The sequence below is a fragment of the Balaenoptera borealis genome (assembly GCF_965194805.1).
Source record: "Balaenoptera borealis genome assembly, chromosome: 10".
Taxonomy (NCBI): Eukaryota; Metazoa; Chordata; class Mammalia; order Artiodactyla; family Balaenopteridae; genus Balaenoptera; species Balaenoptera borealis.
In genome coordinates this window covers 5,640,865-5,666,931 of record NC_138874.1, presented here as the reverse complement: position 1 = coordinate 5,666,931, position 26,067 = coordinate 5,640,865, and the positions used below count along the sequence as shown (strand labels likewise).

At 57.7% G+C, this 26,067-nt stretch overlaps 1 protein-coding gene across 1 annotated transcript in view; it reads left to right on the top strand.

The window, feature by feature from the left end:
- The window catches only part of RET (ret proto-oncogene), a 66,673-nt gene that overhangs the window by 26,796 nt on the left and 13,810 nt on the right, over positions 1-26,067 (top strand). The window contains exons 2-15 of the mRNA XM_082407418.1: positions 3,153-3,416; positions 5,428-5,715; positions 7,949-8,190; positions 9,306-9,501; positions 10,879-11,078; positions 13,229-13,487; positions 14,248-14,373; positions 16,009-16,119; positions 16,695-16,817; positions 18,475-18,731; positions 21,374-21,521; positions 22,992-23,099; positions 24,186-24,400; positions 24,484-24,606. Coding sequence (XP_082263544.1) covers positions 3,153-3,416; positions 5,428-5,715; positions 7,949-8,190; positions 9,306-9,501; positions 10,879-11,078; positions 13,229-13,487; positions 14,248-14,373; positions 16,009-16,119; positions 16,695-16,817; positions 18,475-18,731; positions 21,374-21,521; positions 22,992-23,099; positions 24,186-24,400; positions 24,484-24,606 — 2,660 coding nt within the window. The remainder of the gene's footprint in view (positions 1-3,152; positions 3,417-5,427; positions 5,716-7,948; positions 8,191-9,305; positions 9,502-10,878; positions 11,079-13,228; positions 13,488-14,247; positions 14,374-16,008; positions 16,120-16,694; positions 16,818-18,474; positions 18,732-21,373; positions 21,522-22,991; positions 23,100-24,185; positions 24,401-24,483; positions 24,607-26,067) is intronic.

Genomic DNA, 26,067 nt, shown 5'->3' with positions numbered 1-26,067 from the left:
TGAGCTGCCTGCCTCTCTGTGGGCATCAGCCACTAAATCCCAAAGAAGTCAGCCCTGAGTGCACCTGTGGGGCAGCCTGTGTCTTCTTGGGCCAGTAGGGAGGGTGTGGGGACAGGAGGGTGACATTCAGCCACGTGTGGGCAGCTCCTGCCGGTGGTCTCTGCCAACGAGACCCCAGGGTGGGGAAAGCAGTGTCTCAGCTCTCCCTCCCCAGAGTTCCCCAGCGTGACTTCTTCCTGCGGCTCCTTGAGCTGCCTCCCCCTTGGATGGCAGGCAGTGTGATGCTCTGGGGTGGATCCTCCCCCAAGAGGCTACAGGGCAGGAAGGCCACAGCACAGAGCCTATCTCAGGGCACAGGGCTGGCTCCTGGAGGTCCTAGCCTGCCCTTCCCTGTACCGCACCTGCAGAGGCCCAGCAACTCTGGGTCCCACTCCAGGGACAGCGCTCTTAGGGAGCAGATTTCTGAAGGTCTAGTGGGTCAGCACCAGGCGTGCAGCCCCCTTCCCTCCATCTCTGTCTTTAGTGTGGGGTGTGCGGGGCCAAGCCTTTGGCTCTAGCCAGAGCATCGCTCTCTTTCCCCACCTTCCTCTCCCCCTTTCACCCCCTTCCTCTCCCCCTTTCACCTGATCCCCTTTCTCTTTCTGCTCCTTCCCTCCCTCTCCCTCTGTTTCTCTCCTGCTCTCTCCCTCTCCCCCTTGCTCTGTGGTCCAGGCCTGTCTGGCAGGGCAGCTCCCACACTGGGCACTGGGCCGGCAGGACCGAATGCACACTTCCCTCCAAGTTGGCATTCCCAGCCTGGCTGCCTTTGAGGTCATCCTTGGGAAACCTTCCACAGTGCAAGCAGCCTTCTAGTTTTCTTACTGTTTTACCACTTTGGGATCCAAAAGGTCTCGCCTGTTCTCTTCACCTGACTTCACCTGGCACTTGATTGTTTCCCACACCCAAGGGAGTCCTCAAGGACCCAGGCAGACCCAGGGTTCCTCTGCTGGTGCGGAGTGGACCGGCCACTCACCCCCATGGCTGCAAGGGAAGCGGGATGTAGGTGGAAACAAACCAATTGAAAGGAGAAATCGGTTACACACAAGTACAGTGTTTCTCATGTTTGCTTTATGCGTTGGTACTTTTTTGTGCTTCGTAGAGTAGGTTTTTAAGCATTTGCAGGTTTTTTAAGCATTGCTTGCCCATTTATCCACCTTTTAAAAAATTCTTACTATTTTTTAAAACTTTTTGTGATGAAAAATGCTGAACATACACAAAGTCAGCAGAGTTAGTAGGATGAGGGCTCCCGTGGGCTCACCCAGCGCAGCCATGGTCAGCATCCGCCTTCCTCGTGGCATTTACAGCGCTACCCACAGTCCCTTGGCGATCAATTTCGGCAAAATCTACATAGGTTGAAGCGCATAAATCTTGGCTGTACACTGTTAACCAATGGATGTGCCTGTGTGAGCCATGCCCGTATCGGGATACACAGCCTTTATGTTCCCCAGAACATGCCTCCTGCCCTTCCTGGTGTGTTGCCTCCCCCGCCACCAACAGGTAGCCAGTCTGATTTCTGTCACTTAAAATCAGTCTGGAACCGTGCCACGTGATTCTTTCATGCTGCTCCTTCTACTTGGCAGGATGTCTGTGAGATCTGTCCAGGCTGTCCTGTGTGTCAGTGGCCCTGATGGACCACCGTTTGCTTATCTGTTCACCCGCTGGAGCACATCGGGACTCTTTCCAGTTCTTGGCTCTGTGAATAACCCCAGCATTTGTGAATAAGTCATTTGATGGACATATGTTTTCATTTCTCTTGGGTAAATGGAGTGGAATTTCTGGGTCATATGGTAGGCGTGTGATTGACTTTAGCTAAAGATTTATTAGTGCTGTGTTCATCTTTGGTGACTCCTGCCTGCCCTGCTTGTCTGGCAGCGTCTTGTACACTTGAAAACTGTGGCTCCAGGTGATTTGCTCAGAAGCCTGGGTGAGCTCCCAGCTGAGTGGTTCACCTGCTTATCAAACTTGGGTAATCGAGAACGATTTTGCAACGGTTTTAAGCTGCCTCACTTCCTCCTTTTTCTGTTTTAAAGCGGTGTACTTTCAGCTAGTGTTTTTTATTTAATATTTATTTAGTTAGTTAGTTATTTAGTTGCGCTGGGTCTTAGTTGCAGCTTCCAGGCTCCTTATTTGTGGCTCGCAGTTCTCCTTAGTTGTGGCTCACCAGCTCCTTAGTTGCAGCAGGCGAGCTCCTTAGTTGTGGGATGTGAACTCTTAGTTGCAGCATGCATGTGGGATCTAGTTCCCTGACCAGGGAGCAAACCCGGGCCCCCTGCTTTGGGAGCACAGAGTCTTAACCACTGCGCCACCAGGGAGGTCCCTCAGCTAGTGTTTAGCTATATAGATAATTGTGTGTTGATGTACTTAGGACTACAGATGAGAAAGACCTACTAAGATCAGAATTTTAAATTAGTGAAGTTTTCTTTTTTGGTCCACAAAGAATCTATTATTAAAATGTAAAATGGGTAGATGGGATGAATTGGGAGATTGGGATTGACATATATACACTTTGCATACTATGTATAAAATAGATAACTAATGAGAACCTGTTCTATAGCTCAGGGAACTCTACTCAGTGCTCTGTGGTGACCTAAATGGGAAGGAAATTCAAAAAGGAGGGGATATATGTATACATATAGCTGATTCACTTTGCTGTACAGCAGCAACTAACGCAACATTTTAAAGCAACTGTACTCCAATTTTATTTATTTATTTATTTTTGGCTGTGTTGGGTCTTCATTTCTGTGCAAGGGCTTTCTCTAGTTGAGGCAAGCGGGGACCACTCTTCATCGCGGTGCGCGGGCCTCTCACTATCACGGCCTCTCTTGTTGCGGAGCACAGGCTCCAGGCGCGCAGGCTCAGTAGTTGTGGCTCACGGGCCTAGTTGCTCCGCGGCATGTGGGATCTTCCCAGACCAGGGCTCGAACCCATGTCCCCTGCATTCGCAGGCAGATTCTCAACCACTGCGCCACCAGGGAAGCCCTCCAATTTTAAAAAATGTGAAATAAAGCCGCTGGGGAATACTGGTCTGCCTAGGAGGCCTGCTCTGGGCTCTGTCATCACCGTCATCACCCCTCCCTCCCTCCCTCCCTCATGTGCTTCCCTGCTTCCTGCAGCCCCGCTGGGACTCTACTTCTCAAGGGATGCTTACTGGGAGAAGCTGTACGTGGACCAGCCGGCCGGCATGCCCCTGCTCTACGTCCACGCCCTGCAAGACGTCCCCGAGGAGGTGCCCAGCTTCCGCCTGGGCCAGCACCTCTACGGCGCCTACCGCACGCGGCTGCACGAGAACGACTGGGTCCGTATCCAGGAGGACACGGGGCTTCTCTACCTTAACCGGAGCCTGGACCACAGCTCCTGGGAGAAGCTCAGCATCCGCAGTAAGGGAGCAGCCCTGACCCCTACGCACCTCACTGCCCCCACCCCCCCGCCCTCGCCTTAGCCTCACACAGCACACATCACGCCAAGGGTGGCTCCCCTATGACTCCTGCTGAGTGGGAGTGGAGAGAGTGAGATGAGGCTGGCCCGCCTCTGTGCGCAGCCAGTGAGGGAGCGAGGGTGAGCTTGGGGACCACTGATGACCCTTAGGCCTTCTGAGGCTGTTTGGATTTTGGAGAAGCCACGTGAAGGATTTGGGTGCTCTCTCCAGATCCAGATGCCTTTTCCAGTTGGGTTAACAAGGATTTGGGGTTGTGAGAGAGGAGTTAAGAGGAGAAAAATCCCAAGATCTTGCTTTAGCAAATGGTCTGCAACTTGCTGGAGAAGCAGCAGTTCCCACGGAAAGTGTGGCTCCCAGTTCTCCTTAGTTGCGGCTCACTGGCTCCTTAGTTGCAACAGGCGGGCTCCTTAGTTGTGGGATGCGAACTCTTAGTTGCAGCATGCATGTGGGATCTAGTTCCCTGACCAGGGAGCAAACCTGGGCTCCCCTGCTTTGGGAGCACAGAGTCTTAACCACTGCGCCACCAGGGAAGTCAGCAGCAAGCTGCCCTTGACACCTGGCAGGGACTTGGGCCTGGTGCCAGAGACGGAAGTGGAGCAGGAAGAAGGCCTGGCCAGCTCCTCAGAGCAGAGGTCCGAGCTGGAGTGTAGGCCACGGGGGACCCTGGGACTTGCGGGGAGCAGGGGTCGTGGAGCAGAGTTGTGCCTTGTGGCACCACATGGTGATCACACACCCAGTAGCGCCCCCCTCTGAGCCCCTCCACCGTAGACATGGCCTCCCTGGACCCTCACACCGGCCCCGAGCCCCGTGTGCGCTGAGAGACAGGCGGCATGCCTGGGAACGCAGAGTGGGCGGCTCTGCCCGACAGGGGCAGAACGACCGCGCCCATCTGCCAAGTGAAGCCAGGGTCCCCGAGTAAAGATGCCCCCCGTCAGGGCACCCCAGGCGGCTCCTGGAGGAGGCAGCACCTGACATAGGTCTTGGTTCTGCACACACTTAGTTGCCACCGTCTGCATCTCGAGACCCCAGTGGGGAACTTGAAGAACCAGGGCCACTGGGGTGGAGGCCAGGGTGGAATTTGCTGAGGATCTGAGTTTCGTAGGAGGCCTGTTCTGTTCGTGATTGGAGAGTGACCTCGGGTACCTGTCGGGTCCAGTCAGGAGAGAAATCAGTAATTTGAACAGGGAAAGTTTGTATAGAGAATTATTAACCACGGCAGGAGATTGGCGCAACGGAGGACAGGCTAGTAAGAAGCACAGAGAATGAATGAATATGTGAGGGGCCGCCACTTCCCCAGGGCTGAGATAGAGGGCCCGGGAGGAGCCCCCGACCCCAGCTGAGATCCAGACCAGTTGGAGGGGGAGTTGCTGTGGTGCCTCCATGCTGGAACTTGCCAGAAATCCCCTCTCTAGGTGCTGGGGAAGTGTGTGTCTACGAAGACAATGAAACTGCCTGGGGGGCGGGGGTGGGGACATGGATTCCCTGGTGGTCCAGTGGTTAGGGCTCTGCGCTTTCACTCCCAAGGGCCCGGGTTCAGTTCCTGGTCGGGGAACTAAGATCCCGCAAGTGGCGTAGCCAAAGATAGAAAAATAGAATAGAATAGAATAAATGAAAGTGTTTTTAAAAATTAAAAAAAAAAAGAAACTGCCTTGGGGAAAGGGGCGGGGCAAGAGCCCTCCCTGGGGAAGCTCTCCACTTGGTGTTAGACCCGGTGCTCAGGGCACCTCCCTGAGGAAGGGTATTTGAGCTGAGACCTGAATAACAAGAGAGGTGGGCCGGTGAGGCACCCCCAGGAGGTGGTGGCCGGGCCAGAGAGCCCAGAGGAGCCCTGTGGACCCTGGTGAGGACTGGGCTTTGCCCCAGCCCCGAGCTCCTGCCCCCTCCCTGCTCCGTTCCCCGCCGCCGGGCAGGTGTGGCTGATCCCCCGGCGGGCCTGACTTCTCTCTCTGCAGACGGTGGCTTCCCGCTGCTCACCGTCTACCTCCAGGTCTTCCTGTCGCCCGCGTCCCTTCGTGAGGGCGAGTGCCAGTGGCCGGGCTGTGCCCGAGTGTACTTCTCCCTCATCAACGCCTCCTTCCCGGCTTGCGGTGCCCTCAAACCCCGGGAGCTCTGCTTCCCCGAGACGGGCCTGTCCTTCCGCATTCGGGAGAACAGGCCTCCCGGCACCTTCCACCAGTTCCGCCTGCTGCCTGTGCAATTCCTCTGCCCCAACGTCAGCGTGGCCTACCGGCTTCTGGGAGGTGAGTGCCCACCGCGTGGAGCCTTCCTCGGTGCCTGCTGAGTGCCAGGCACGGCGCTGCGGTCCCTCTACACAAGCCGTCGAGTTTACTCTGCACCACCCCGTCATCCGTTCATTCAGAAGTCCACGAGTATCTCATGTACGCCTGCCATGGGCCAGGCACTGTTCTAGGGACCAAGGATGAGAGAGTGAACAAATCAGGCCAAAATCCCACCTGCCTGGAGCTTCCATCCCGTGGGAGATGGAGACCACACACGTGCTAAGGAAATCGGGTGGCCTCTGAAGGGACTAGGTGGGACGAAAAGCTGAGAGGGTGTGGAGTGGTGGAGACCACTGTCTCACATCAGATGGCTGGGAAAAGGGGACGCTGGAGCAAAGGTGGGAGGGTGGCAGGCAAGCAGGGTGAGCCCCTTCAAGAGCCCCAAGGTGGGAGCCCCATGTAGCTGGAGTGCAGTGAACCGCAGGGCAGGGCGGAGGCTGCTGAGGGCAGAGCAGTTCCAAGGGAGGGGGCAGGGCTTCCTGGCGAGGGACTGGGGAGCCATGGAAGGTGTTTGGGGGGGGGTCATTGACAGGACATGCCTTTAAGAGCTTAGTCTGGCTGCTGTGTTAGAAATGATTTGGGGTGGGTGGTTTAGGGGGAAGCAGAGAAACAAATTAGGAGGCAGGAGAAATCCTTGAGTGAGAGGATGAGGTCTGGGGTGAGAGTGGAAACCTTTGGGCAACAAGAAGCAGGCAAGTTGTGGGCATGCTTGGAAGGAGGATCCTGCAGGATATCCTGGTGAGTTGGATGTGGGGTGTTGAATGAAAGAAGGGACCAAGCCTGGTTCCAGGATTCTGCTTGAGTAGCCGCAAGGACAGTGGACCTTGCCACAAGATGGTCCTGCCACAAGATGGCCCTGGGGAGGCCAAGAGCACGTATGTGGGGAGGGGAAGGGAATTGGATCCCAGTGGAGATGAGAGAAGGCAGCTGAGGTGCCATTAAACCATTTAAAGGCGAGGAACTGGGACTCAAAAGGGACACTTAAAAGCTGGACTTACTAGTAAGTAGAACCTGGATTCACACCACGTTGATGGCATACACCCGGTAATAACGTTGAAGAAAATCTCAGTAGCGTAAGGAAAGTAGTCACTCACACTCTCCCAGCATCTTTTCATTTATCCTGCAGCAGGGATAGATGTCTTTATGCAGAATTGCCGGCAAAGTTTATGATTTAGCTGCCTTTTTCGCTAAAAGAAAGGTTTTTTGTAACTGTAAACAATAGAGGGAAATGTTTGCGTGATAAGCATTTCCCACATGTATAATTCACATGTAATGTGTGGCTCTGATGTGATTTCCCACTGAGTGGAGTTAACAGCCCTCCCGTGGTTGGCTGTGGGGTGGTCAGTGTTGACCTTAAAGCTTTCAGCCTTTCCCCTTTTTTGGGTCATTTCTGGAGGATGAATTCCAGGACAGGCTTGGCTTGAAGAGTGTATTGTTGTTAGCGGTCCTCCCTCATCGGGTTGTGGGAAGACACGTGAGTCACTGAACGTACAGCAGTGTCTGGCAGGGAACAGACACTTTTGCCTTCATCATCTCCTCTTCTGTGAGGAAACTGAGGCACAGAGAGACAGAACCACCAGCCTTGGGCCACACAATCCCTGTCCTGTATATAGGACAGGGATTCAAACCAGGCAGTCGGAAATATTTTTGTGTTAATATAAAATCACACCAAATGTCCACCATGTTTGTTTCCAAGTGGTGGAATAGCTTTATTTCTCACATTCTCTAAAATAAGCACATACCGCTTCCATAATTTAAAAAAAAAAAAAAAAAAATTCCTAATTTTTTTTTTTCAGAAACCAGCAAATGCTGGGAGCTGAATCTCTGGGCTGAGCTGGTGCCAGCCCTCCCCACAGCAGAGGCAAGGTGTGTGAAGGGGTGTGCCCAGCCCTCCTAGGTGATGAGGATGAGGGCCTGATGCAGGCCTCCTGGTCCCTCTGTTCCCCATCAGCACCAGTGCAGGCTGCAGCCACAGTGCAGCTCAGGGCACAGTCTTCACTGCAAACTGTGCTTGGAGCGCCGTGCCCCATTGTGGAGCCGAGGAGGGGCCAGGGCCCGGGGCCAGCAGGCACCCCAGCTCCATCCACAGGACCCCCTCCCGTGCCGCCACTCCCGGTGGGCCCCTGAGGAAGGCAGCTCACCTTTTCCCTGGCCCGGGGGTCAGCCCGGGGTTCCTGGTCTGCTTGGTGCGCAGGTGAGGGTCTGCCCTTCCGCTGCACTGTGGACAGCCTGGAGGTGAGCACACGCTGGGCCCTGGACCGCGAGCAGCGGGAGAAGTATGAGCTGGTGGCTACGTGCGCGGTGCGCGTCGGCGCGCGTGAGGAGGAGGTGATGGTGCCCTTCCCCGTGACCGTGTACGACGAAGACGACTCTGCGCCCAGCTTCCTCGGGGGCGTCGACACCGCCAGCGCCGTCGTGGAGTTCAAGCGGAAGGAGGTGCCTGTCCGTTTGTCTGGTGCTTGTCTGGTGTCTCTCTGTTCGGTGTCTGGATTCCTCCATCCGCCATTTATTCCTCGGTCTGTTCAGCGGTTCCTCTAGCCATCCAGACGTGTGGCTGACCGTCCATCTAGCTATTCGTCTTTCATTTGTCCATCAGTCTGTCGGGGTTTTCTGTCGGTGTCCAGGACAGCTGAGGAGGAGAGAGGAGGCCAACCCCACCGGCACCCAGCTGACCCCTGCCTTGGGAGGCCGGGGGCCCTGAGTGCCCAGTCTGTGTCTGACGCCGCGGGTGGGGCCCCAGGGCTGACATCGGCAGGGATCTCCCTGCGCCCCATCCCGGCCCCACCCTTTTCTGGTCCACGCATGTGGAGCGTGACTGCCACCTGCTGGGCCTCGGGCTGTCCTGCAGCCGGCAGGCCAGCAGGAGCAATGGAAGGGTGGGAGCGTAGTATGTTGTCACTGCCTGCTTCTCTGGGCACCCCAAGAGCAGGTTTGGCGGATGAGCCGGTGAGAGGAAGGCACATGACACAGGGGACTGTCTCATGAGCCTGGCAGGAACCCCTGGTGGTGACATTGGGGAGCCTGGTTAGCAGTGAGAGCAGAGATGCCCTGTGACTTTGCTCAGAACCTTCCTCGTGACCCTCTCCAGCCTGGTGTACAGAAGAGACTTGGAGGAGAGCATTAAGATGCTCGTAGGAGAGCATTCTGGTGGATACCTGGGCTTGGATCCCAGGTCTACCGTCTGTCACTCTATGACACTGAGCTAACTCCTCCGCCTTGTGGAGCCTGGTTTCCTCAGAGAAGAGTAGGAGTGCTTGCTCTGCTCTGTGGGGGCCTAGATGAGGTCCTCAGCAGAGCACCAGGGCATGTGTTCTAATCCATCCTTACGGGGCGTCTGTAGATGCCTGTCACACCTGTTGCACAGGTGAGCTGCAGTGGCCCGGGAAGGGTGACTGGGGCAGGCTGACAAGGGGCCCCAGGGAACTTGAACCCAGGTCAGTCTGTCCCTAGAGCCAGCTCTGACTGCACACACCTGGTCCACTCGTGGGGCACGTGCCTTCCCGTGGTCTCTGGCTTTAAGGGCCCTAACTGGCACCCCCTATTCTCTGCAGGGCACTGTTGTGGCCACACTACGTGTCTTCGATGCAGATGTGGTGCCGGCATCCGGGGAACTCCTGAGACGGTACACAAGCACGCTGCTCTCCGGGGATGCCTGGGCCCTCCAGACCTTCCGAGTAGAGCACTCGCCCAACGAGACCTTGGCCCAGGCCAACGGCAGCTTTGTGCGGGCAACCGTGCATGACTACAGTAAGCGAGGCCAGGTGTGGCCTGGCTGGGCCCCTGGGGAACCGGTGGCCCACTCTCCTTGGATGGGGCAGCACCCTGCACACACAGACGCTTGCCCTGGCCCCCTGAGCACCAGGCAGCCGCCCCTTCCACTCCTCCTCCCAGCCTTTGTCTGTGCTGGGCTTGCCTGGGCCACCTTGGTGGGTGTTCACAGGCTGTCCTCTCCATGAACTGTCCTGAGGCCGACCCTGGCAGGACACCACAACACCTCCCCGTGCTGACCACGCCAGGACTCACTGCAACACGTGTGTCGTCACCGAGGCCTCCCTCTGGCCCCTGGCACCTGCTTTGCCACCTCCCAGGTGCCCGAGTGCCCGGGGGTTATTGCCCCCTCCCCCCACCAGCAACTCTCGACTCACAAGGGGTTGATGTATCCATACAATAGCAGCTCAGTGTCCTAGAGTCGGAGGGTTCCACGATGATTGTCCTGTCTGGCTCCTGGAATGCGCCCACCCTCAGGGCTGAGCTCCAGGTGCCTGCAGGGCTCACCTGCAGGACGGGGCGTACTCATCCTCAAGCCTCCCTGCCTCCCTCCCCTGCCCTCCTGCCCGTGTTTTCTAGAATCACCTTTCAAATAACCCACTTGCACTTGGGTCCTTGTTTGGGGGTCTGCTTCTGGGGAACCCAGGGTCACTGGTGCCTTTACCCCTTTCTGGCTGGCCTGATCCTATGTGTTTCTCCTCCTCCCCTCCCCCACCAGGCCTCTGAAGCCCTCTGTCCTGTGTGAGGGAAAACGTCATCCTAGCCCCTGCATACTCACTCTGGTGCCATGTGCGCCAGAGCCCCCCCTCCCCCTTTCTGTCTCCACTAAACTAAAACTTTAACCTTGGCACACGGCGAGTGCTCAGAAGGGTGGAAGCTCCTGGGTGCTGGAGGTCTGTGGAATCCAAGGGTCCACAGGAGGCTGCTGCTGTTGAGAGTTCTCAGGGGCCAGCACGGTCTTCCCAGGGCCTTGGTGGTGGCGGTCCTTTACCTTGTGTGGCCTGCCCCGCACTCACATCACACACACACACACACACACACACACACACACACACACACACACACACACACACACACACACACATCCCCAAGGTTACCTCCCAGCTGAGAAGGGTCTTCTGGGCTCCCAGCTCAGCACAGCGACTCACTTTTAAATAGTAGTTCTACCTTAATGCCTCCCGCCAGGTCTGTTATCTGTGTCCGTGTGGGTGGAGGTACCTGTTTCCACATGTGCGCGGGGAGCGCGTTGGGGAGGAGGCATGCAGCGGCGTGGGACAGTGGTCCCAACCCGCAGGGCCCCCGCCCAGCATCACCGTGTCCTGTCCACACAGACACATACCCACCCCCCTCCCGCAGGGCTGGTTCTCAACCGGAGCCTCCCCATCTCGGAGAGCCGGGCCGTGCAGCTGGCCGTGCTGGTCAACGACTCGGACTTCCAGGGCCCGGGGGAGGGCGTCCTCCTCCTCCACTTCAACGTGTCCGTGCTGCCCGTCAGCCTGCGCCTGCCCAGCACCTACTCCTTTGCCGCGAGCAGGCGGGCCCGCCGCTTCGCCCAGGTGAGCCCCCAGCCTGCTGCCTGCCTGGGGAGGGGTGTGGAGGGGCAGGAGACCCCCAGGGAGGGGTGCTCCGTTGAGCAGATTTCAAGCAGGGCTGGGGGGTGGGTGACACCCCCTCCCTGAGCTAAGTAGTACACAGAGTGGCCCCAGGGAGCTGCAGGCACGGGGCCAGGAAGGCTGGGGCCATGGAAGAGTGGGACAGTCATGAGCAGGGCTCGTGGGCTCTGTGGGCCCCTCTTCTTTGCCGTCTCCTTTCTTGGCGTCTTTAAAACATTTTGTACTCATGAAGGAGCAGCGCCAGGTAAATCTATGTATGCAGACCTGGAAAGACGTTCCTGGTGAATTAAGTGAAAAAGTGGTTTGCGTAAGTGTTGGTCTCAGGTGGCTCCCTATGTTCAAAACGAAGTCCTCATTGCTGGGAGTTTGCAAGTGTGCAAATGCAGGCAGCAATTAATGGTGGCGCCCTCTGCAGGGAAAGATAGGGAGCGCTTCTACTTTCCACTTTTCTGCAAGTATGTTTACTAGAGCTAATTTTGCATTTGTCGTTGGAAAATAACGATTAGAAATGGAAAAAATAAAAGTAATAAGTATTCGTCAAAAGAGATAAGGGATAGACAGGAGTGATCTGTTTTTCTCATATCAGCCAGTGTGTAACATTTTGGTGCAGTTCTTCCGAGCATGTTTCTCTTAAGCGCTTTTGAAAGTTCACTTGTGATTACAGCAAGCATATGACTTAACGTACTGCGTTCTCCTAGTGGGGCAGCTGTGGCCACATCCTCTTTAGAATGTCCCGTTTAGGGCCGTCTCCTATTTTCCAGTGGTTTTGCCGGTTTCTGTGGTTGGTTCCCTTACCTCCTGGCAGCCACCCGGGGCCAGCGGACGAAGAACCCCACCCTTGGACACATCCAGGCTCCCCACCCTGCCACTCAACCTCAGGCCTTTCCTGGAGGCAGGGGTCAAGGGTGGTGGGAGGTGACAAAGCAGAGGGGCCTGAGGGGTGTCTGGGGGGCTGAGCGGGAGCAGGCATTGCTGGAGGTGGGTCACCTGTGCTCCAGCAGACGCAGGAGGGCACAGGGACCCGAGTCCCAGTCTGGCCTCAGACTCACTGTGGTCTCTCACCGGCTCCCCAGTTTTTATGATTGTAAATTGAGGATGATGGCCTTGGGCAATTTTGAGAGTCACTGGAGAGAGTGGAAGTGAGCCCGGTTTGTACAGGGAAGTGCTCGAAGCCCAGGAGGTGGTTTTGTGTGGAGCCCAGGAGGTGGTTTTGTGTGGCGCCCAGGAGGTGGTTTTGTGTGGCGTCAAGCGTGGGCTTGGAGGAGCCTGGCTCTGCCCTGGGCCTGAGTCGGGCTGAGCAACGGCATGGTGCGTGGCTGCAGGCAGGGCCCTATCCCCGCTCCCCCACCAGGCCCCCAGCCCTCAGCCTTGACTAGTCAGAGCTTCTGATCTCAAGCCACCGCAACCCTTACGGTAACCCGAGTGGCTGAGGGGGTAAAAAGGAGAGTTCAGCTGACCAGCTCCGGGCCCCAGTGACCACAGCTGCCAGCTTAGCATCCCTGGGAGAAGCATCCCTTCTCTCCCAGGGGTTCCAGCCCAAGTCCCAGGAAGGCCCCCTGGGTCCTGTGTGGGACAAACAACCATGCTGCATGAATCGTGGCCGGGGTGACATGCTCTGACTAACCAGGCGAGTGACCTGGCTCGGGCGTGGACCACCCCAGCCATGTGCACTAAGGATGGGAACTGGTGATCCCCAGAGCAAAACTGGCCTGGCCGGAAGAGAGGGAGGTGTGTAGGAGGCATACAGGCTGCCTTTGTGCCTGAATGAGTGAGCACGTGAGGGATGAGCTGGGCAAGCCAGCAGCACCTCCCTGGAGGGCCAGCCCCAAAACCAAACCCCAGTGCCCCGTGCTCTTTCACCTCCGGCTCTGAGGGGCAGGTATGGATGGTGGTCCCACGGTCTGGGCAGGGCAGGACCAGGCAGGCGCATGGTCTGCAGGTTCCGGGGGGCGTGGAGGACGGGGAGATGGGGAGCTACCATCCTGGGCTGAGTAGGAAACTGTCCTGGGACTCAGGCTGTCAGGAAGCCCCTCTAGCCACCATCACAGGTGGTCCAGCCACCCAGCTAAGGATTCCCCGTGTCCCATGCCTAGATTGGGAAAGTCTGTGTGGAAAACTGCCAGGAGTTCAGTGGCATCCACGTGCAGTACAAGCTGCAGCTCTCCAGCGCCAACTGCAGCGCCCTGGGGATGGTCACCTCGGCCGAGGACACCACGGGGACCCTGTTCGTGAACGACACGGAGGCCCTGCAGCGGCCCGAGTGTGCCCAACTCCAGTACACGGTAGTGGCCGTCGAACGGCCAACCCGCCGGCAAGCCCAGGCCCCACTGCTCGTCACACTGGAGGGGACGTGTGAGTGCCAGGGCTGCGGGGAGGGTCGGGATGGACGGGGCGTAGTAGAGCCTCGGGCTTCTCCCACAGAAGGGGCCCGGTCCTGCTCCCCCACACTAACTGGTGGCTTCCCTGAGCCTGAGCCTTCTTCCCTGTAAGATGGGAAAACGGTGCACACTGCACAGCCAAGCTGGAAGGATGACAGGGGGAAAGTGTGAAGCAGTTTAGCCCAGAGTGACAGCATTGTGGACGGTCACTGCTGCCCATCACCTCTGTCAACGCGTCCTACCTGGGCACTTGCTTTAGGGCTGCCAGATACAATAGAGGACCCTGGTTAAACGTGAATTTCAGGTAAACAACAAGCAATTTTTTTGGTGTAAGTACGCCTCCTGCAACTTTTGCAGCGTCTCTTAGAAGACAAACTTCCAAGCGTGTCACCGTGATATTAGGTGATATTGTGATATTTACACAAAGCAGGTATTCATCGTTATCTGAAGGTCAGGTTTAACTGGGTGTCCTGTGTGTCACTGGCCGAGTCTGGCCACCTCACAGCCTCCCTCCATACTTAGCCCAGTAGCTGTCCCCACTTTGTGACCGTGGTACCACCCCTTCCCCAGCAGCCCCCTCACTGCCCTGCGCCCCAGTGCTTAGTTACTACCTCCCCTCTGGGCTCAGCCCGTGGGGACAGCTCAGCCAGCGCTGCCCTCCCCCGTGGGTGCTGGTGGCTGGACACAGGGCCCAGGCTGGCCCCCTGTGACTTGCTTTCTGCCCCCCCCCCCAGACGTGGCAGAGGAGCCAGGCTGCCCCGTGTCCTGCGCGGTCAGCAAGAGGCGGCCCGAGTGTGAGGAATGCGGCGGCCTGGGCTCTCTGACGGGCAGGTGCGAGTGGAGACAGGGAGACGGCAAAGGTAGGCCCCGTGCAGAGCCGGGTGATCGGGAGGGTGATGACGGCTGAGCGGAAAGGGCGTCTGTGTGGGCCCTGCCAGCCTCTGCAGTGCCCTCCACCCCCGCCCACTCGGAGTCTCTTCCCCAGCGCCTTGTCCCCTGCTGTGACTCCTGATGCCAGGAGAGGGTGGACGTGAGTGCAGGGTGGCATGAGGACATTGGGGCTGTTTATCACCGTGGGATCACAGGTGCCTGAGGCTGGACTCGCTCTGGGCTTGGGAGGGTCTGGGCCAAAGTTGGGATGTGCGTGTTTTCTTTTTATTTTATTCTAAATTTCTGTACATATATTTGTCCCTAAACTAGATGTGAATTGGCATCTGTGTCTCCATTTCTCTACCCATATACACATAAATTACATGTACAGTTGTGAATATATTCACCCAATGCTTTTATTTTTTTTAACTTTTTATTTTATGTTGGAGCATAGTTGATTAACAACGTTGTGTTAGTTTCAGGTACACAGCATAGTGAGTCAGTTATACACATACAAGTATCTATTCTTTTCCAAATTCTTTTCCCGATTAGGTTGTATGTAATATTGAGCAGTTTCCTGTGCTATACAGTAGGTCCTTGTTGGTTATCCATTTAAAATATAGAGAGTGTACATGTCAATCCCAAACTCCCTAACTATCCCTCCCCCTAACCTTCCCCCATTCACCCACTGCTTTTATTTTTTTGTATTTCTTATAAATTTATTTTATTTTATTTATTTATTTTTGGCTGCATTGGGTCTTCGTTGCTGCGCACGGACTTTTCTCTAGTTGTGGCGAGCAGGGGCTACTCTTCGTTGTGGTATGCGGGCTTCTCACTGCGGTGGCTTCTCTTGTTGCGGAGCACGGGCTCTAGACACGCAAGCTTCAGTAGTTGTGGCTCGTAGGCTCTAGAGTGCAGGCTCAGTAGTTGTGGCGCAAGGGCTTAGTTGTTCTGCGGCATGTGGGATCTTCCCTGACCAGGGCTCGAACCCGTGTCCCCTGCACTGGCAGGTGGATTCTTAACCACTGCGCCACCAGGGAAGCCCTCACCCACTGCTTTTAGACACATAGTTCACAGACCCTTTTCAAAGATCTAAAAGGTGGATGAGTATAAGGTAGGTTACACTGTGCACATCATTCATAGTTGGCTTTAGTTCATAAAAACACAAACCCTAAAAAAAATTCAAAATATCCGAAACGATCTTCAGAGAAGCTCTACCTGGGAGATCCCAGCCCAGGGAGAGTGGCCCCAAGCAGGAGGGACCTGCACAGCCTTGGGCTTAGCCTGCTGCTGGCTCCGAGCCACGGCCACCGATGTGAGGGTCCCACTCATGGTACTGCCTTGAGAGGGTCCCAGCCTTGTCTGGTCTCTTCTGGCCTCCTTGATGTGAGCCCAGGCAGAGCCCTGGGACTGCCCAGCTCCTCCAGCCCTCACTGCCCGGGCTGCCCTGTACACCCCGGACCCCCAGGCTCTCCTCAGGGATGGGCTCCACGTGTGGTTTTTCTCGGCTCAGGCCTCGGTTTGCTTCTCCTTGGGGGAGGCCCTGGGGTGTGGCCCTCGTGGCTCTGGCAGTCTGACCAGGCTGGTGCTCCCTCATGGTAGTAACTGCCTGCTGTGTGCCGTAGGGATCACCAGGAACTTCTCCACCTGCTCCCCCAGCATCAAGACCTGCCCCGATGGCCACTGTGACGCCGTGGAAAGCAGAGACGCCAACATCTGCCCCCAGGACTGCCTCCGTAAGCACCGGGCCTGCGCGTGTACCTGAGCAAGGGCAGGGCCTGGGAAGGCGGTGTAGGTAGCAAGCTGGAGGGGCTTGGACTCCCACCTGCACTTCAGCCAGGCCAGCCGACTTCCCGGGTTGCGTGCGCTGAGCCTTTTTCTAACGTTTCATCTGAACAAAGGGCTCTCCTCCCCCAAGACTAGCGCCTGCTGGCCTGACCCACCCTCTCCGGTGTTGCCCTGGCCGACTCACGGGGGTGCGGCGCCCTGTCCCCCATTCCGCTGGCTCCCGGCTGCCCCTGCTGCCCGTGCTCTGCTTCTGAAAAGTAACCGCGTGTGGACCTCAGCAAGGGCCCTGGGCAGCCTGTGGGTTCCTCCTCTCGCCCGCTGTGGCCAGGAGACTGGTTTGGGGGCCTGTCGTGCTGAGACTCCTGCCTGGGTGACACAGACTTCTGAGCTCACTGCGCTCCCTGGGCCTGAGAGTCCTGACATCAGGTGGGGAGGGGCCTCTCACGCTCCTGTCCGGGTGGTCTGGCTGGTCAGGTCCCCCCGAGGCTGAGTGGGCTGCTGAGTGGGTTGTGTCCATCATCAGGGGGCGGCAGCATCATTGGTGGGCACGAGCCTGGGGAGCGCCGGGGGATTAAAGCCGGCTTCGGTATCTGCAACTGCTTCCCGGAGGAGAAGAAGTGCTTCTGCGAGCCGGAAGACAGCCAGGGTGAGCTGGCTGGGGCCACGTGGGCAGGGATCCCCACACCTCCCTGAGCCCCAAGGAGCGAGGGAGGAAATTGCGGGAAGGCGCGGAAACCCAGGAGACCTTTTGCCTTCCCTCGGGGTCTTGGTTCCCCCATCTTTGCAGACAGGGAGCTGGGTCAGGGCCTCTAAGACTGCCTTCTGGCCTGAAGTTTGGTGTTGTTTTTGGGGTTTTTTTGTCCGCGCCATGCAGCTTGCAGGATCTTAGTTCCCCAGCCAGGGATTTTTTTTTTTTTTTTTTAACATCTTTATTGGAGTATAATTGCTTTACCATGGTGTGTTAATTTCTGCTTTATAACAAAGTGAATCAGCTATACATAAACATATATCCCCATATCCCCTCCCTCTTGCGTCTCCCTCCCACCCTCCCTATCCCACCCCTCTAGGTGGTCACAGAGCACCGAGCTGATCTCTCTGTGCTATGCGGCTGCTTCCCACTAGCTATCTATTTTACATTTGGTAGTGTATATATGTCCATGCCACTCTCTCACTTCGTCCCAGCTTACCCTTCCCCCTCCCCACGTCCCCAGGTCCATTCTCTACGTCTGTGTCTTTATTCCTCTCCTGCCCCTAGGTTCTTCAGAACCTTTTTTTTGTTTGTTTTTTTAGATTCCATATATATGTGTTAGCATACGGTATTTGTTTTTCTCTTTCTGACTTACTTCACTCTGTATGACAGACTCTGGGTCCATCCACCTCACTACAAATAACTCAATATCGTTTCTTTTTATGTCTGAGTAATATTCCATTGTATATATGTGCCACATCGTCTTTATCCATTCATCTGTCGATGGACACTTAGGTTGCTTCCATGTCCAGCCAGGAATTATTGAACCCGTGCCCTCGGCAGTGAAAGCACGGATCCCTAACCCCTGAATCACCAGGGAGCTCCCTGGCCCGAAGTTCTGTGGTAAAGGTTGGGCTGGAAAATTAGTTCTTTCACCAAGTAACTCAGTGTCTGCTCGGACTGTCCCTGTGCAGGGCCTTGCTGGGCCCATGGCATTGGCCAAATGGGTCCCCATCCTCCTAGCCAGAGCCTCTAGGTGCTTCTTCTGGGACAGCACGTGCCCCACTGAGCACATGCGGAGCTTTCCTGCCTGAGCCCAGGGATGCTTTTCTGGTATTTGGGTTGTTATTGCACAGCCCTAGGTCCTGGGCCACTTTTCTTTCCTCCCTCCTTTATATTGACTTTAAAGAAAATACAAAATACATCAGGAACACAGGGGAAGAGCTGCACTTCCCCACCAGCGCCCCCGGGCCTCTGGCTTCAGTGCAGCATTCCAGGGTGGGTGGGTGCAGGTGTGCATGACCTCTGCTGTGTGACCTTAAGCAGGCTGCTTATAAACTCTCATTCCTTCTGGAAAAGGGTGGTAACAGTCTCCAATAGCAAAAACGTACAGAACCGTACCTGCTGTGGGCCGCTTCTATTGGAGGGTTGGCAATTACTCTCAGACCTTCACACCAGCAGTGCTCTCCAGGATGCTCAAAGCTGGTCACAGCAGACACTTCCCGGCTGTCCTGGGCGTGGCGGGCTGGAGAGCTGCTCTGTACCAGCTCCTGTGGGTATCCGGGGTCCCCCTCCCGGGGTGTCATCTCTCACGGCCCACCCCCGCTGCCTGCAGACCCACTGTGTGACGAGCTTTGCCGCATGGTGATCGCGGCAGCCGTGCTCTTCTCCTTCATCGTGTCCGTGCTGCTGTCCACCTTCTGCATCCACCGCTACCACAAGAACGCCCACAAGCCGCCCATCGCCTCAGCTGAGATGACCTTCCGCCGGCCCGCCCAGGCCTTTCCCGTCAGCTACTCCTCATCCGGTGCCCGCCGGCCCTCACTGGACTCCGTGGAGAACCAGGTCTCTGTGGACACCTTCAAGATCCCGGTGAGGTTCCCCGTGTGGCCTCGGGGCTGGGGAGGCAGCGCCCCCCGCCGGGGGGAGAGGGCCTGCAGGTGGCACCGGCCTCTGGTCTCGGGCAGCTGGGAGGGGAGGAGGGGACGGGTCACCTGGGGCTAATGCGTTCTCACCCACCGGGAGGACACCCTGAGCATTCCAGCAGCCCCCTGCCTTCACTGAGCGGCCTTCCAGGGAGGGGCGGAGAGCATGGAGCAGGGTGGAGGATGATGGGTGCTGATTTACATGGTCTGAGATCTGGGCCGTTAGGGTACGGGGAGGGTGGGCCGTGCTGAACCTGACCGGGAGCTATCCTGCAGATGCCCCAAGCGCTGGGAGGAGGAAGGCTTGGCGGAGGCGCTGAGGAGGACCATGGATTTTATTCTCAGAGGGTGGGACCCCTGGGGGTGGGGCCCGTGTTCTGCCTTCATTTCCGCAGGCCGCTCTGTTGGGAGTCTGTGGGGTGGGAGCCCCGTGGGGAGGCACTGTCCCCACCCCGGCGAGAGAGGCTGGCAGGCGGGGGCTTGGTCGGGGTGGCAGCAGCAGAGAGGGGAGTCTGTCTCTGGCCCCGAGGGTGGGAGCGCTGAGGGGCCCCTAGGGCACCTGTGGGGGAGCCAGGCCCGGGCCTGTGACCAGCCGGCCGATGAAGAGTGCCAGCCAGAGCCAGCATGCTTCCCAAGCCCCTCCTGCATGGCAGGGCCTGGGCCTGCGGTCAGCGTGGGCGCCTCAGACACCACCCCGACCTGGCCAGGCCAGTCCTCTGCCTGCCGTGCCCTTCAGCGTGCTTGCTGGGAGCGCCCAAGTTGCTGGCAGCCGGGTGCTGGGCGGGGCTGAGGGAGGTGGCCAGAGCCGAGGGTACTTGGGAACAGAAGTTCTACCCACGAGGCTGGGTAGGGAGCGTTGCGCCGTGTGCAGGAAGCTTGGCACCTGGGGGCCACAGTCCGCAGCCCAGGGTAGGAGGTAGCCAGAGTTCATAGGAAGTGCCACCCAAGGGGGGCTGGCCCCTCGGTGAGGGTCTGGGCCGTGAGGGCTGTTCCCCGATGTGGTGGCCACAGAGGCCTCCCTCCTGACCTCCTTAGTTCCCATCGCTCCGCAGGTGGGGTTCTCCAGCCCCAGCGGCATCTCAGCCTCCACAGCAGGCGCATGGGCCAAGCCATTTTGTTCCTTTAAATGCCCTGGCGGTTTGGGCTGAGGCGCACGGCGAGAGTGGTGCTGGTAGGTGCGTGCGCAGGGGGAACCCCTCCGCAAAAACCACCCTCGGCCCACGTTACCTCCAGCCCAGAGCCCAGAGCAACTCAGAGCCGGGCCCGAGGCCCGGGGGCCCCGCTGACCAGCTCCGAGGTCTCCGACGTGCTACGCAATCTTTTGGCCTTCGTTTTATCTTATGTAAAGTGGGGGGAATGGTTTTTAACGTTTTTAAGAGGATCAGATCAGTGATATCTACCTTAGCGCAGTCTCTGTGAGCAGTAAACTGTTATCCAGTGCAGGGTGGACACCAGGGCGGTGGTGACCGTGTTGTCAACATTGACCCTGACTATGGGTTCTTGGGGAACCTGAGATACCAGGAAGCCCGGGATCTGGCTGGAAGGCACCCCTGGCCGTGGTGCTGAGAGGAGGCTGCCTTGCTCCCAGATGTCAGAACACAAGGCTCTGTTCGCTGGGGGGCATTGCGTCCCCAGTGGTGTCATCTCTGTGTGTTAGGCGAGCCTGGCAGGGCACAGCGTAAACAGCACCTGAAGCCACACCCACTCGCCACCCAATTGCAGCGAGGCTTGGGGTAAAGGATGCCCAGTGCTGGCACAGGAAGGCAGGTTCCAGACTGGATTCAGCATCCCCAGAATTCAAGTGCATGAGCCAGGCTGGGGGTCTGGGAAGGTGCCCCGGTGTGGTCTTGAGTGGGCATGGTATGTGGATGGGACTTCGGTGGGAAGGCAGGGGGGTGCAGGTTCAGGGTAATGCCTGGGCCTATGGGAGGAGCAGGGTCTTCCACGTATTGGGGTGGAGGTTCCCAAGGAGCATGGTGGTACCTTTCCACTGGCTGCCACACAGGGAAGGTGTCCTTGACACTCCCACCAGTAGCCAGGGGTCCTGGGCTTGTAGGCAACTTGGGCCATTGGTGCCAGTTCGGTTCTCTTGGGAGTCCTGGGGGGGGTCTCTGGAAAGGGCACCTGGAGATCTGGGCTGCTGGCCAGTCAGTGCCTTGTGGCCTGGTGTCCAAAGCGGAGACGGTGCTGAGCAGCTTGGGCCTAACTCCCAGGGAAGAGGCCATGCTCCCCTGTGAGCCCCTGTGGGTGCTGAGTAAGCCCTGAATCCCTCATTGGACAGACAAGGACACGGGCCTGGGATGGCACAGGGCATCTTCGGTAGACAGGGGCCAGCGAGGGTACGGACATACGGAGTGCAGGCTGGTTTGTGGCAACACCTGCCTTCCCATGGGGGAGACACATCATGTCACGACACCTCAGGGCCTGACTGTGGGGTCCTGCCCTTGGACATGGTGACTGTCACGGGCTGGTTCAGGTGACGGTCAGTTGTCTGCACACTGGAGCTTGTCCACCAGGTCTTGCCTTTTTCCTTTTCTCACCATCTTTCTTCCCTCTTTTCTTTTCTCCCTTCCTTCACACCCAACATAGGAGGATCCAAAGTGGGAATTTCCTCGGAAGAACTTGGTTCTTGGAAAAACTCTGGGAGAAGGAGAATTTGGAAAAGTGGTCAAGGCAACGGCCTTCCGGCTGAAAGGCAAAGCGGGGTACACGACTGTGGCTGTAAAGATGCTGAAAGGTATCTGTCCAGGCAGTACACAATGATGGTTCTGCCACACACACCTGCGGGAGCCCCAAGGGGTGGATGAAGCCACGCGACAGCCAGGGTTCTGGCAGCTGGCCTGCTGCCTCCTGAAGAGGCCCCCCCGTTGCTCTTCCTGAGCGGCTACAGTCTGGGGATCCCCACCGTGGATGACGTGGGCTGGCGTGGTCCCTGGAGAAGCAGGGTGAGGACGTTCCTCCCTTGGAAGGTTCTGGAGTGGTGCTACTTCTGTACCAGTGTTGGGTAAAGATCCGAGTTTAAATTAAAAGCCCTTTTGGTTTTGGACTGACAGCTCTCCCCAACCCAGTCTGCTCCATTCATTTCTCTCAGCCAAGCATCCGCCAGAGTCCTGGTGAAGAGACCACCTGTAAGGACCAGTCCCTGCCCCCTAGGGCCCTGCCTTGCCCAGTCCCCACTGGTCCTCAGCGGGTCTGCCCCGCCCCAGTCTTGCTGCAAGCTAGGCGTCCTCACTGGTGTTTCTCAGCAGAGACTGGGTAGATGGCCCTCTGCCACAGCCGGGCTCTGGCCCAAGTGGACCAACGGAGGGCCCAGCGGCCGTGCAGTGGACACAGTCGGCTGATGTACACGTGGGTTCAGCAGTCAGGGGGCCATGCAGTGCAGAGTGTTTCTGGGTACTTGCCCAGGCCCTCAGACTGGGGTCGCCCCTTGCCCATGAGACCCCAGGCCCTAAGGGGCACAGTGAGACTGGCCCTGGGTCACCCACATGTGGTCCAGAGAGTCCCAGTGCCCCATCTCCCAGCTGTCTTCTCATCTCCAGACAAGTCTGCACCCAGAGGAGGTGACACAGCTGGGCACTGGGCTGTGGGACCACTGACCCAGCAGGACTGTGTAGCCGCAGCTTTTGTCTCAGAATACCTCCACACCCAAGATTCTGGTGGGAGCCCGAGCACGCTCCGTCCACCCTTGGGACACGCGTGCTCAGCGTGGCCGGAGGACTTCTGTGATGTCTGGCGGTCTTCACCTTTCTGCAGGGCCTCACCCGCCACTGTTGAGTGCTTGGTCAGCAGGTGTTTGGGGACAACAGGGAGTCCCTTTACCTTCCCAGAAGGGTTAACGAGGGGGTCTCTGTGCACCACTGTCTTTGAGAGATGGTGATCGCAGGGAAATAATGCCATTTGTGGGCACAGCCCAGCCCTGGGAGGCTTTCCATGGAAAGATCCGTTCACGTGGACGTGTGCTTCTCGGGTTCTTACTCCCCGGAGGCACACGAGGCTGCTGTTGACCCTCCCACGGGCTGAGAGTAGCCCCAAGCAGTGGGATCCTTGCAGGCCTCATCTGAACCTGGGTAGGATGTCTCTGAAGGGAATAATGGGTCTGAGCAGACCGCCCCCCACCCTCGGTGTGGGTGCCGTGACCCAGCAGGGCTGCAGGAGGGGCTAACAGGAGGGACCGCTTTGCAACCTGCTGTGTTTACGTGCATTTCAGAGAACGCCTCGGCGAGCGAGCTGCGGGACCTGCTGTCAGAGTTCAACCTCCTGACGCAGGTCAGCCACCCGCAAGTCATCAAGCTGTACGGGGCCTGCAGCCAGGACGGTAAGGCCAGCCTGGGACGAGCGGCCGCCAGGCACAGGCCAGGGGCCTCCGGGCCGCCCCATTCTGCCTCTTTCCCCTTCCCCATCCTTTCCTCCTTGGGCCCCTGTTCTCTCTCCTCCCGGAAGCAGGGTCTGCGGCTCTGGCTCCTGCCTGGAGCTTGCGTGCCAGTGAGAGGGCCGGAAGGGGTGCAGCAGGAGTGCTTGTGTGAAGCCTTCCCCGCGGTGTGCTCCCTGGGCCTCCCAGTGCTGCCATGAGGTCTCCGGGGACATCCTGGTTGTCAGCACCCTGCTCCAGGCAGAGCCCCCAAGGCAGGGAGCTCCAGAAACGAGCAGTACCTCCTGGGCACGGGGAACCAGACATGCCATAACCTCCGGGTGACCCCAACCCCAGCCCTGCGTGGCAAAGGCATTGTCACTGTCTCTCACATAAAAGCATCCTGCTCTGCTGGTATTCCAAACCTGCTGTGCCACCCAGGGCACCTCCCACTGTGTGTGTGTGTGTGTGTGTGTGTGTGTTTGGGGTGCGAGGGAGATGGGGCTGACAGGGAGAGGGCAGCAGGGACACTGGTCAGCGCCAGCGGAACTCAGGGCTGGGCCTCGGGCAGGACTGCAGCCCAGAGCTGCTGAGAGCAGGCAGGAGCAGGGAGCAGGTGGCCACGGGCAGATCCAGACTCTGCCTCTGTCAGCCGTCCCCAGGCCGTGCTGTGGCAGGACCGAGGATGCAGAAAGGCCTGACATCCTAGCAGCAGGGGGTGCCTCCCAGGACAGTCCTGAATGCAGTGACTGCTTGCCTGGGGCACCCAGGGAAGAGGTCACGCTCGACCACCCAGGCAGCTGGCTTTGGCATGGCCCCCGCAAGGCGGAGAGCCAGCGATGTGAGAGTGAGCAGGGGCTTAAGTCCTCAGGCTGCCAGAACGCAGGTACTTGCCCCCCAGAGCAGGGCTGGGTCTGTCTGCCCAGGTGCAGAGCCTGCCCAGGGGCCCTGTGGCCTGCTGCGTGCTCTGGGAAGCAATTGCCCAGAGCTGGCCTGACTTCCGCCTGCCCGGGGCCCCGCAGGCAGCCAGCCCACAGACCCCTCTGCCCCCAGGGCCGCTGCTCCTCATCGTGGAGTATGCCAAGTATGGCTCCCTGCGGGGCTTCCTCCGAGAGAGCCGCAAGGCGGGGCCCGGCTACGTGGGCAGCAGAGACAGCCGCAACTCCAGCTACCTGGACAACCCGGAGGAGCGGGCCCTGACCATGGGCGACCTCATCTCCTTCGCCTGGCAGATCTCGCGGGGGATGCAGTACCTGGCCGAGATGAAGGTGTGTGCCATCCCAGCCCTGCCCTTCCCTCCGCCTGCCATGGGCCCGGGTTTCAGGGGTCCCTGCCGTTGTCTTCCTTGCAGCTCGTCCATCGGGACTTGGCAGCCAGAAACGTCCTAGTAGCCGAGGGGCGCAGGATGAAGATCTCGGATTTTGGTCTGTCCCGAGATGTTTATGAAGAGGATTCCTACGTGAAGAGGAGCAAGGTACCAGGTCCTGGGGTGTGCCGGCCTGGGGCTCCCGGGCTGGGTGTGGGCAACCGTCAGGGTACCCACAGGGTAAGGGCAAGATTTTTATCTGGAGAAGATAAAGCAGATTTTTAGAGTATAAATTTCCAGCCCTCATCCCCAAACCCTTCCCTAGTCCTGGGTCCCCAGAGACCGAGCTCAGGACTCAGCCCCAAGTCTGTTCCTTCTCTTCCTCAGGGCCGCATGTGGTCTTGCAGAGCTGCCCGCTGGGTAGTGGGGACCCTGCAGCTTCTCTCGCTTTTGATCACTATCCTTTTTGAAGGTCACCTAACACTGCAGAAATAACAACCTTCTTCTCTGCAGTTGTTCCTCTTGATTCTACAGAGTGAAAGTCACTGTTTCCTTTAGTCCTTTGCTTAGAGGAGAGAAATGAAATAAACCCGAGCTTGCTATTCATTCCTTGCAGAAGGGAATGAATCGCTTTACAGGTGGGGATTCTCCTGGGACGAGGGCCTGGGAACCCCTGCCTAAGAGAGTTTGGAAGATGCACCAGGAGGCCCTGGAGACAGGGTCTGGAGTCGCAATGTAGGGATTTCAGAAGCTTTTTCCGAGTCACTGAAACAGGTGGTCAGGGGCCCTTCTCGGGAAATCTGGTTCCCTGGCGTGGTCCAGTTCTCTGTGGCATTGGTCTTGACCCTCTTAGTTCTGTTGCCCTCTCAGCCCCTCTCCTGCAGCCTCCCTGTGACAGACTGGACAGGGCCAGCTCACGGGTACCTTCAAGACACACAGCTAACCTGGCATTCAGAACATATGCTGCTCAAAAAGAAAAACACAAAAAATGACGGCGTACACTTCAGCTTTGCTCTGAGGGTCAGGAGAAGACCTGGCATTGCCAGGGGCTGTGAGGGTGATGTTTCATTTCTTCTGGGGTGTCCGTTGTGACAACACATCTCAGAAGTGCTGAAGGGGAAGTGGAGAGGGGCTGCTCCCTGCCCTGTGGAGGGCGGTGGACAGAGCTTTCCTGTTGACGCATAGGTCCTCAGGAAAGCCCCGTGTCACGAAGCAAGGAGCACAATGTGGCCAAGCACGTCCCCCAGGAGCACAGGCTGTAGGCAGCATTGTTGGGAACACACACCCCCGAAACAGTCACACTTCATTAAGGACATAAATCCTAAAAAAAAAATTTTTTTTTAGTTTACTTAATGTATTTATTTTTGGCTGCATTGGGTTTTCGTTGCTGTGTGCGGGCTTTCTCTAGTTGCGGCGAGCGGGGAATATTCTTCGTTGCGGCCCGTGGGCTTCTCATTGCGGTGGCTTCTCTTTTTGCGGCGCATGGGCTCTAGGTGCGTGGGCTCAGTAGTTGTGGCGCACAGGCTTCATTGCACCGTGGCATGTGGGATCTTCCCGGACCAGGCTCAAACCCGTGTCCCCTGCGTTGGCAGGCGGATTCCTAACCACTGCGCCACCAGGGAAGCCCAA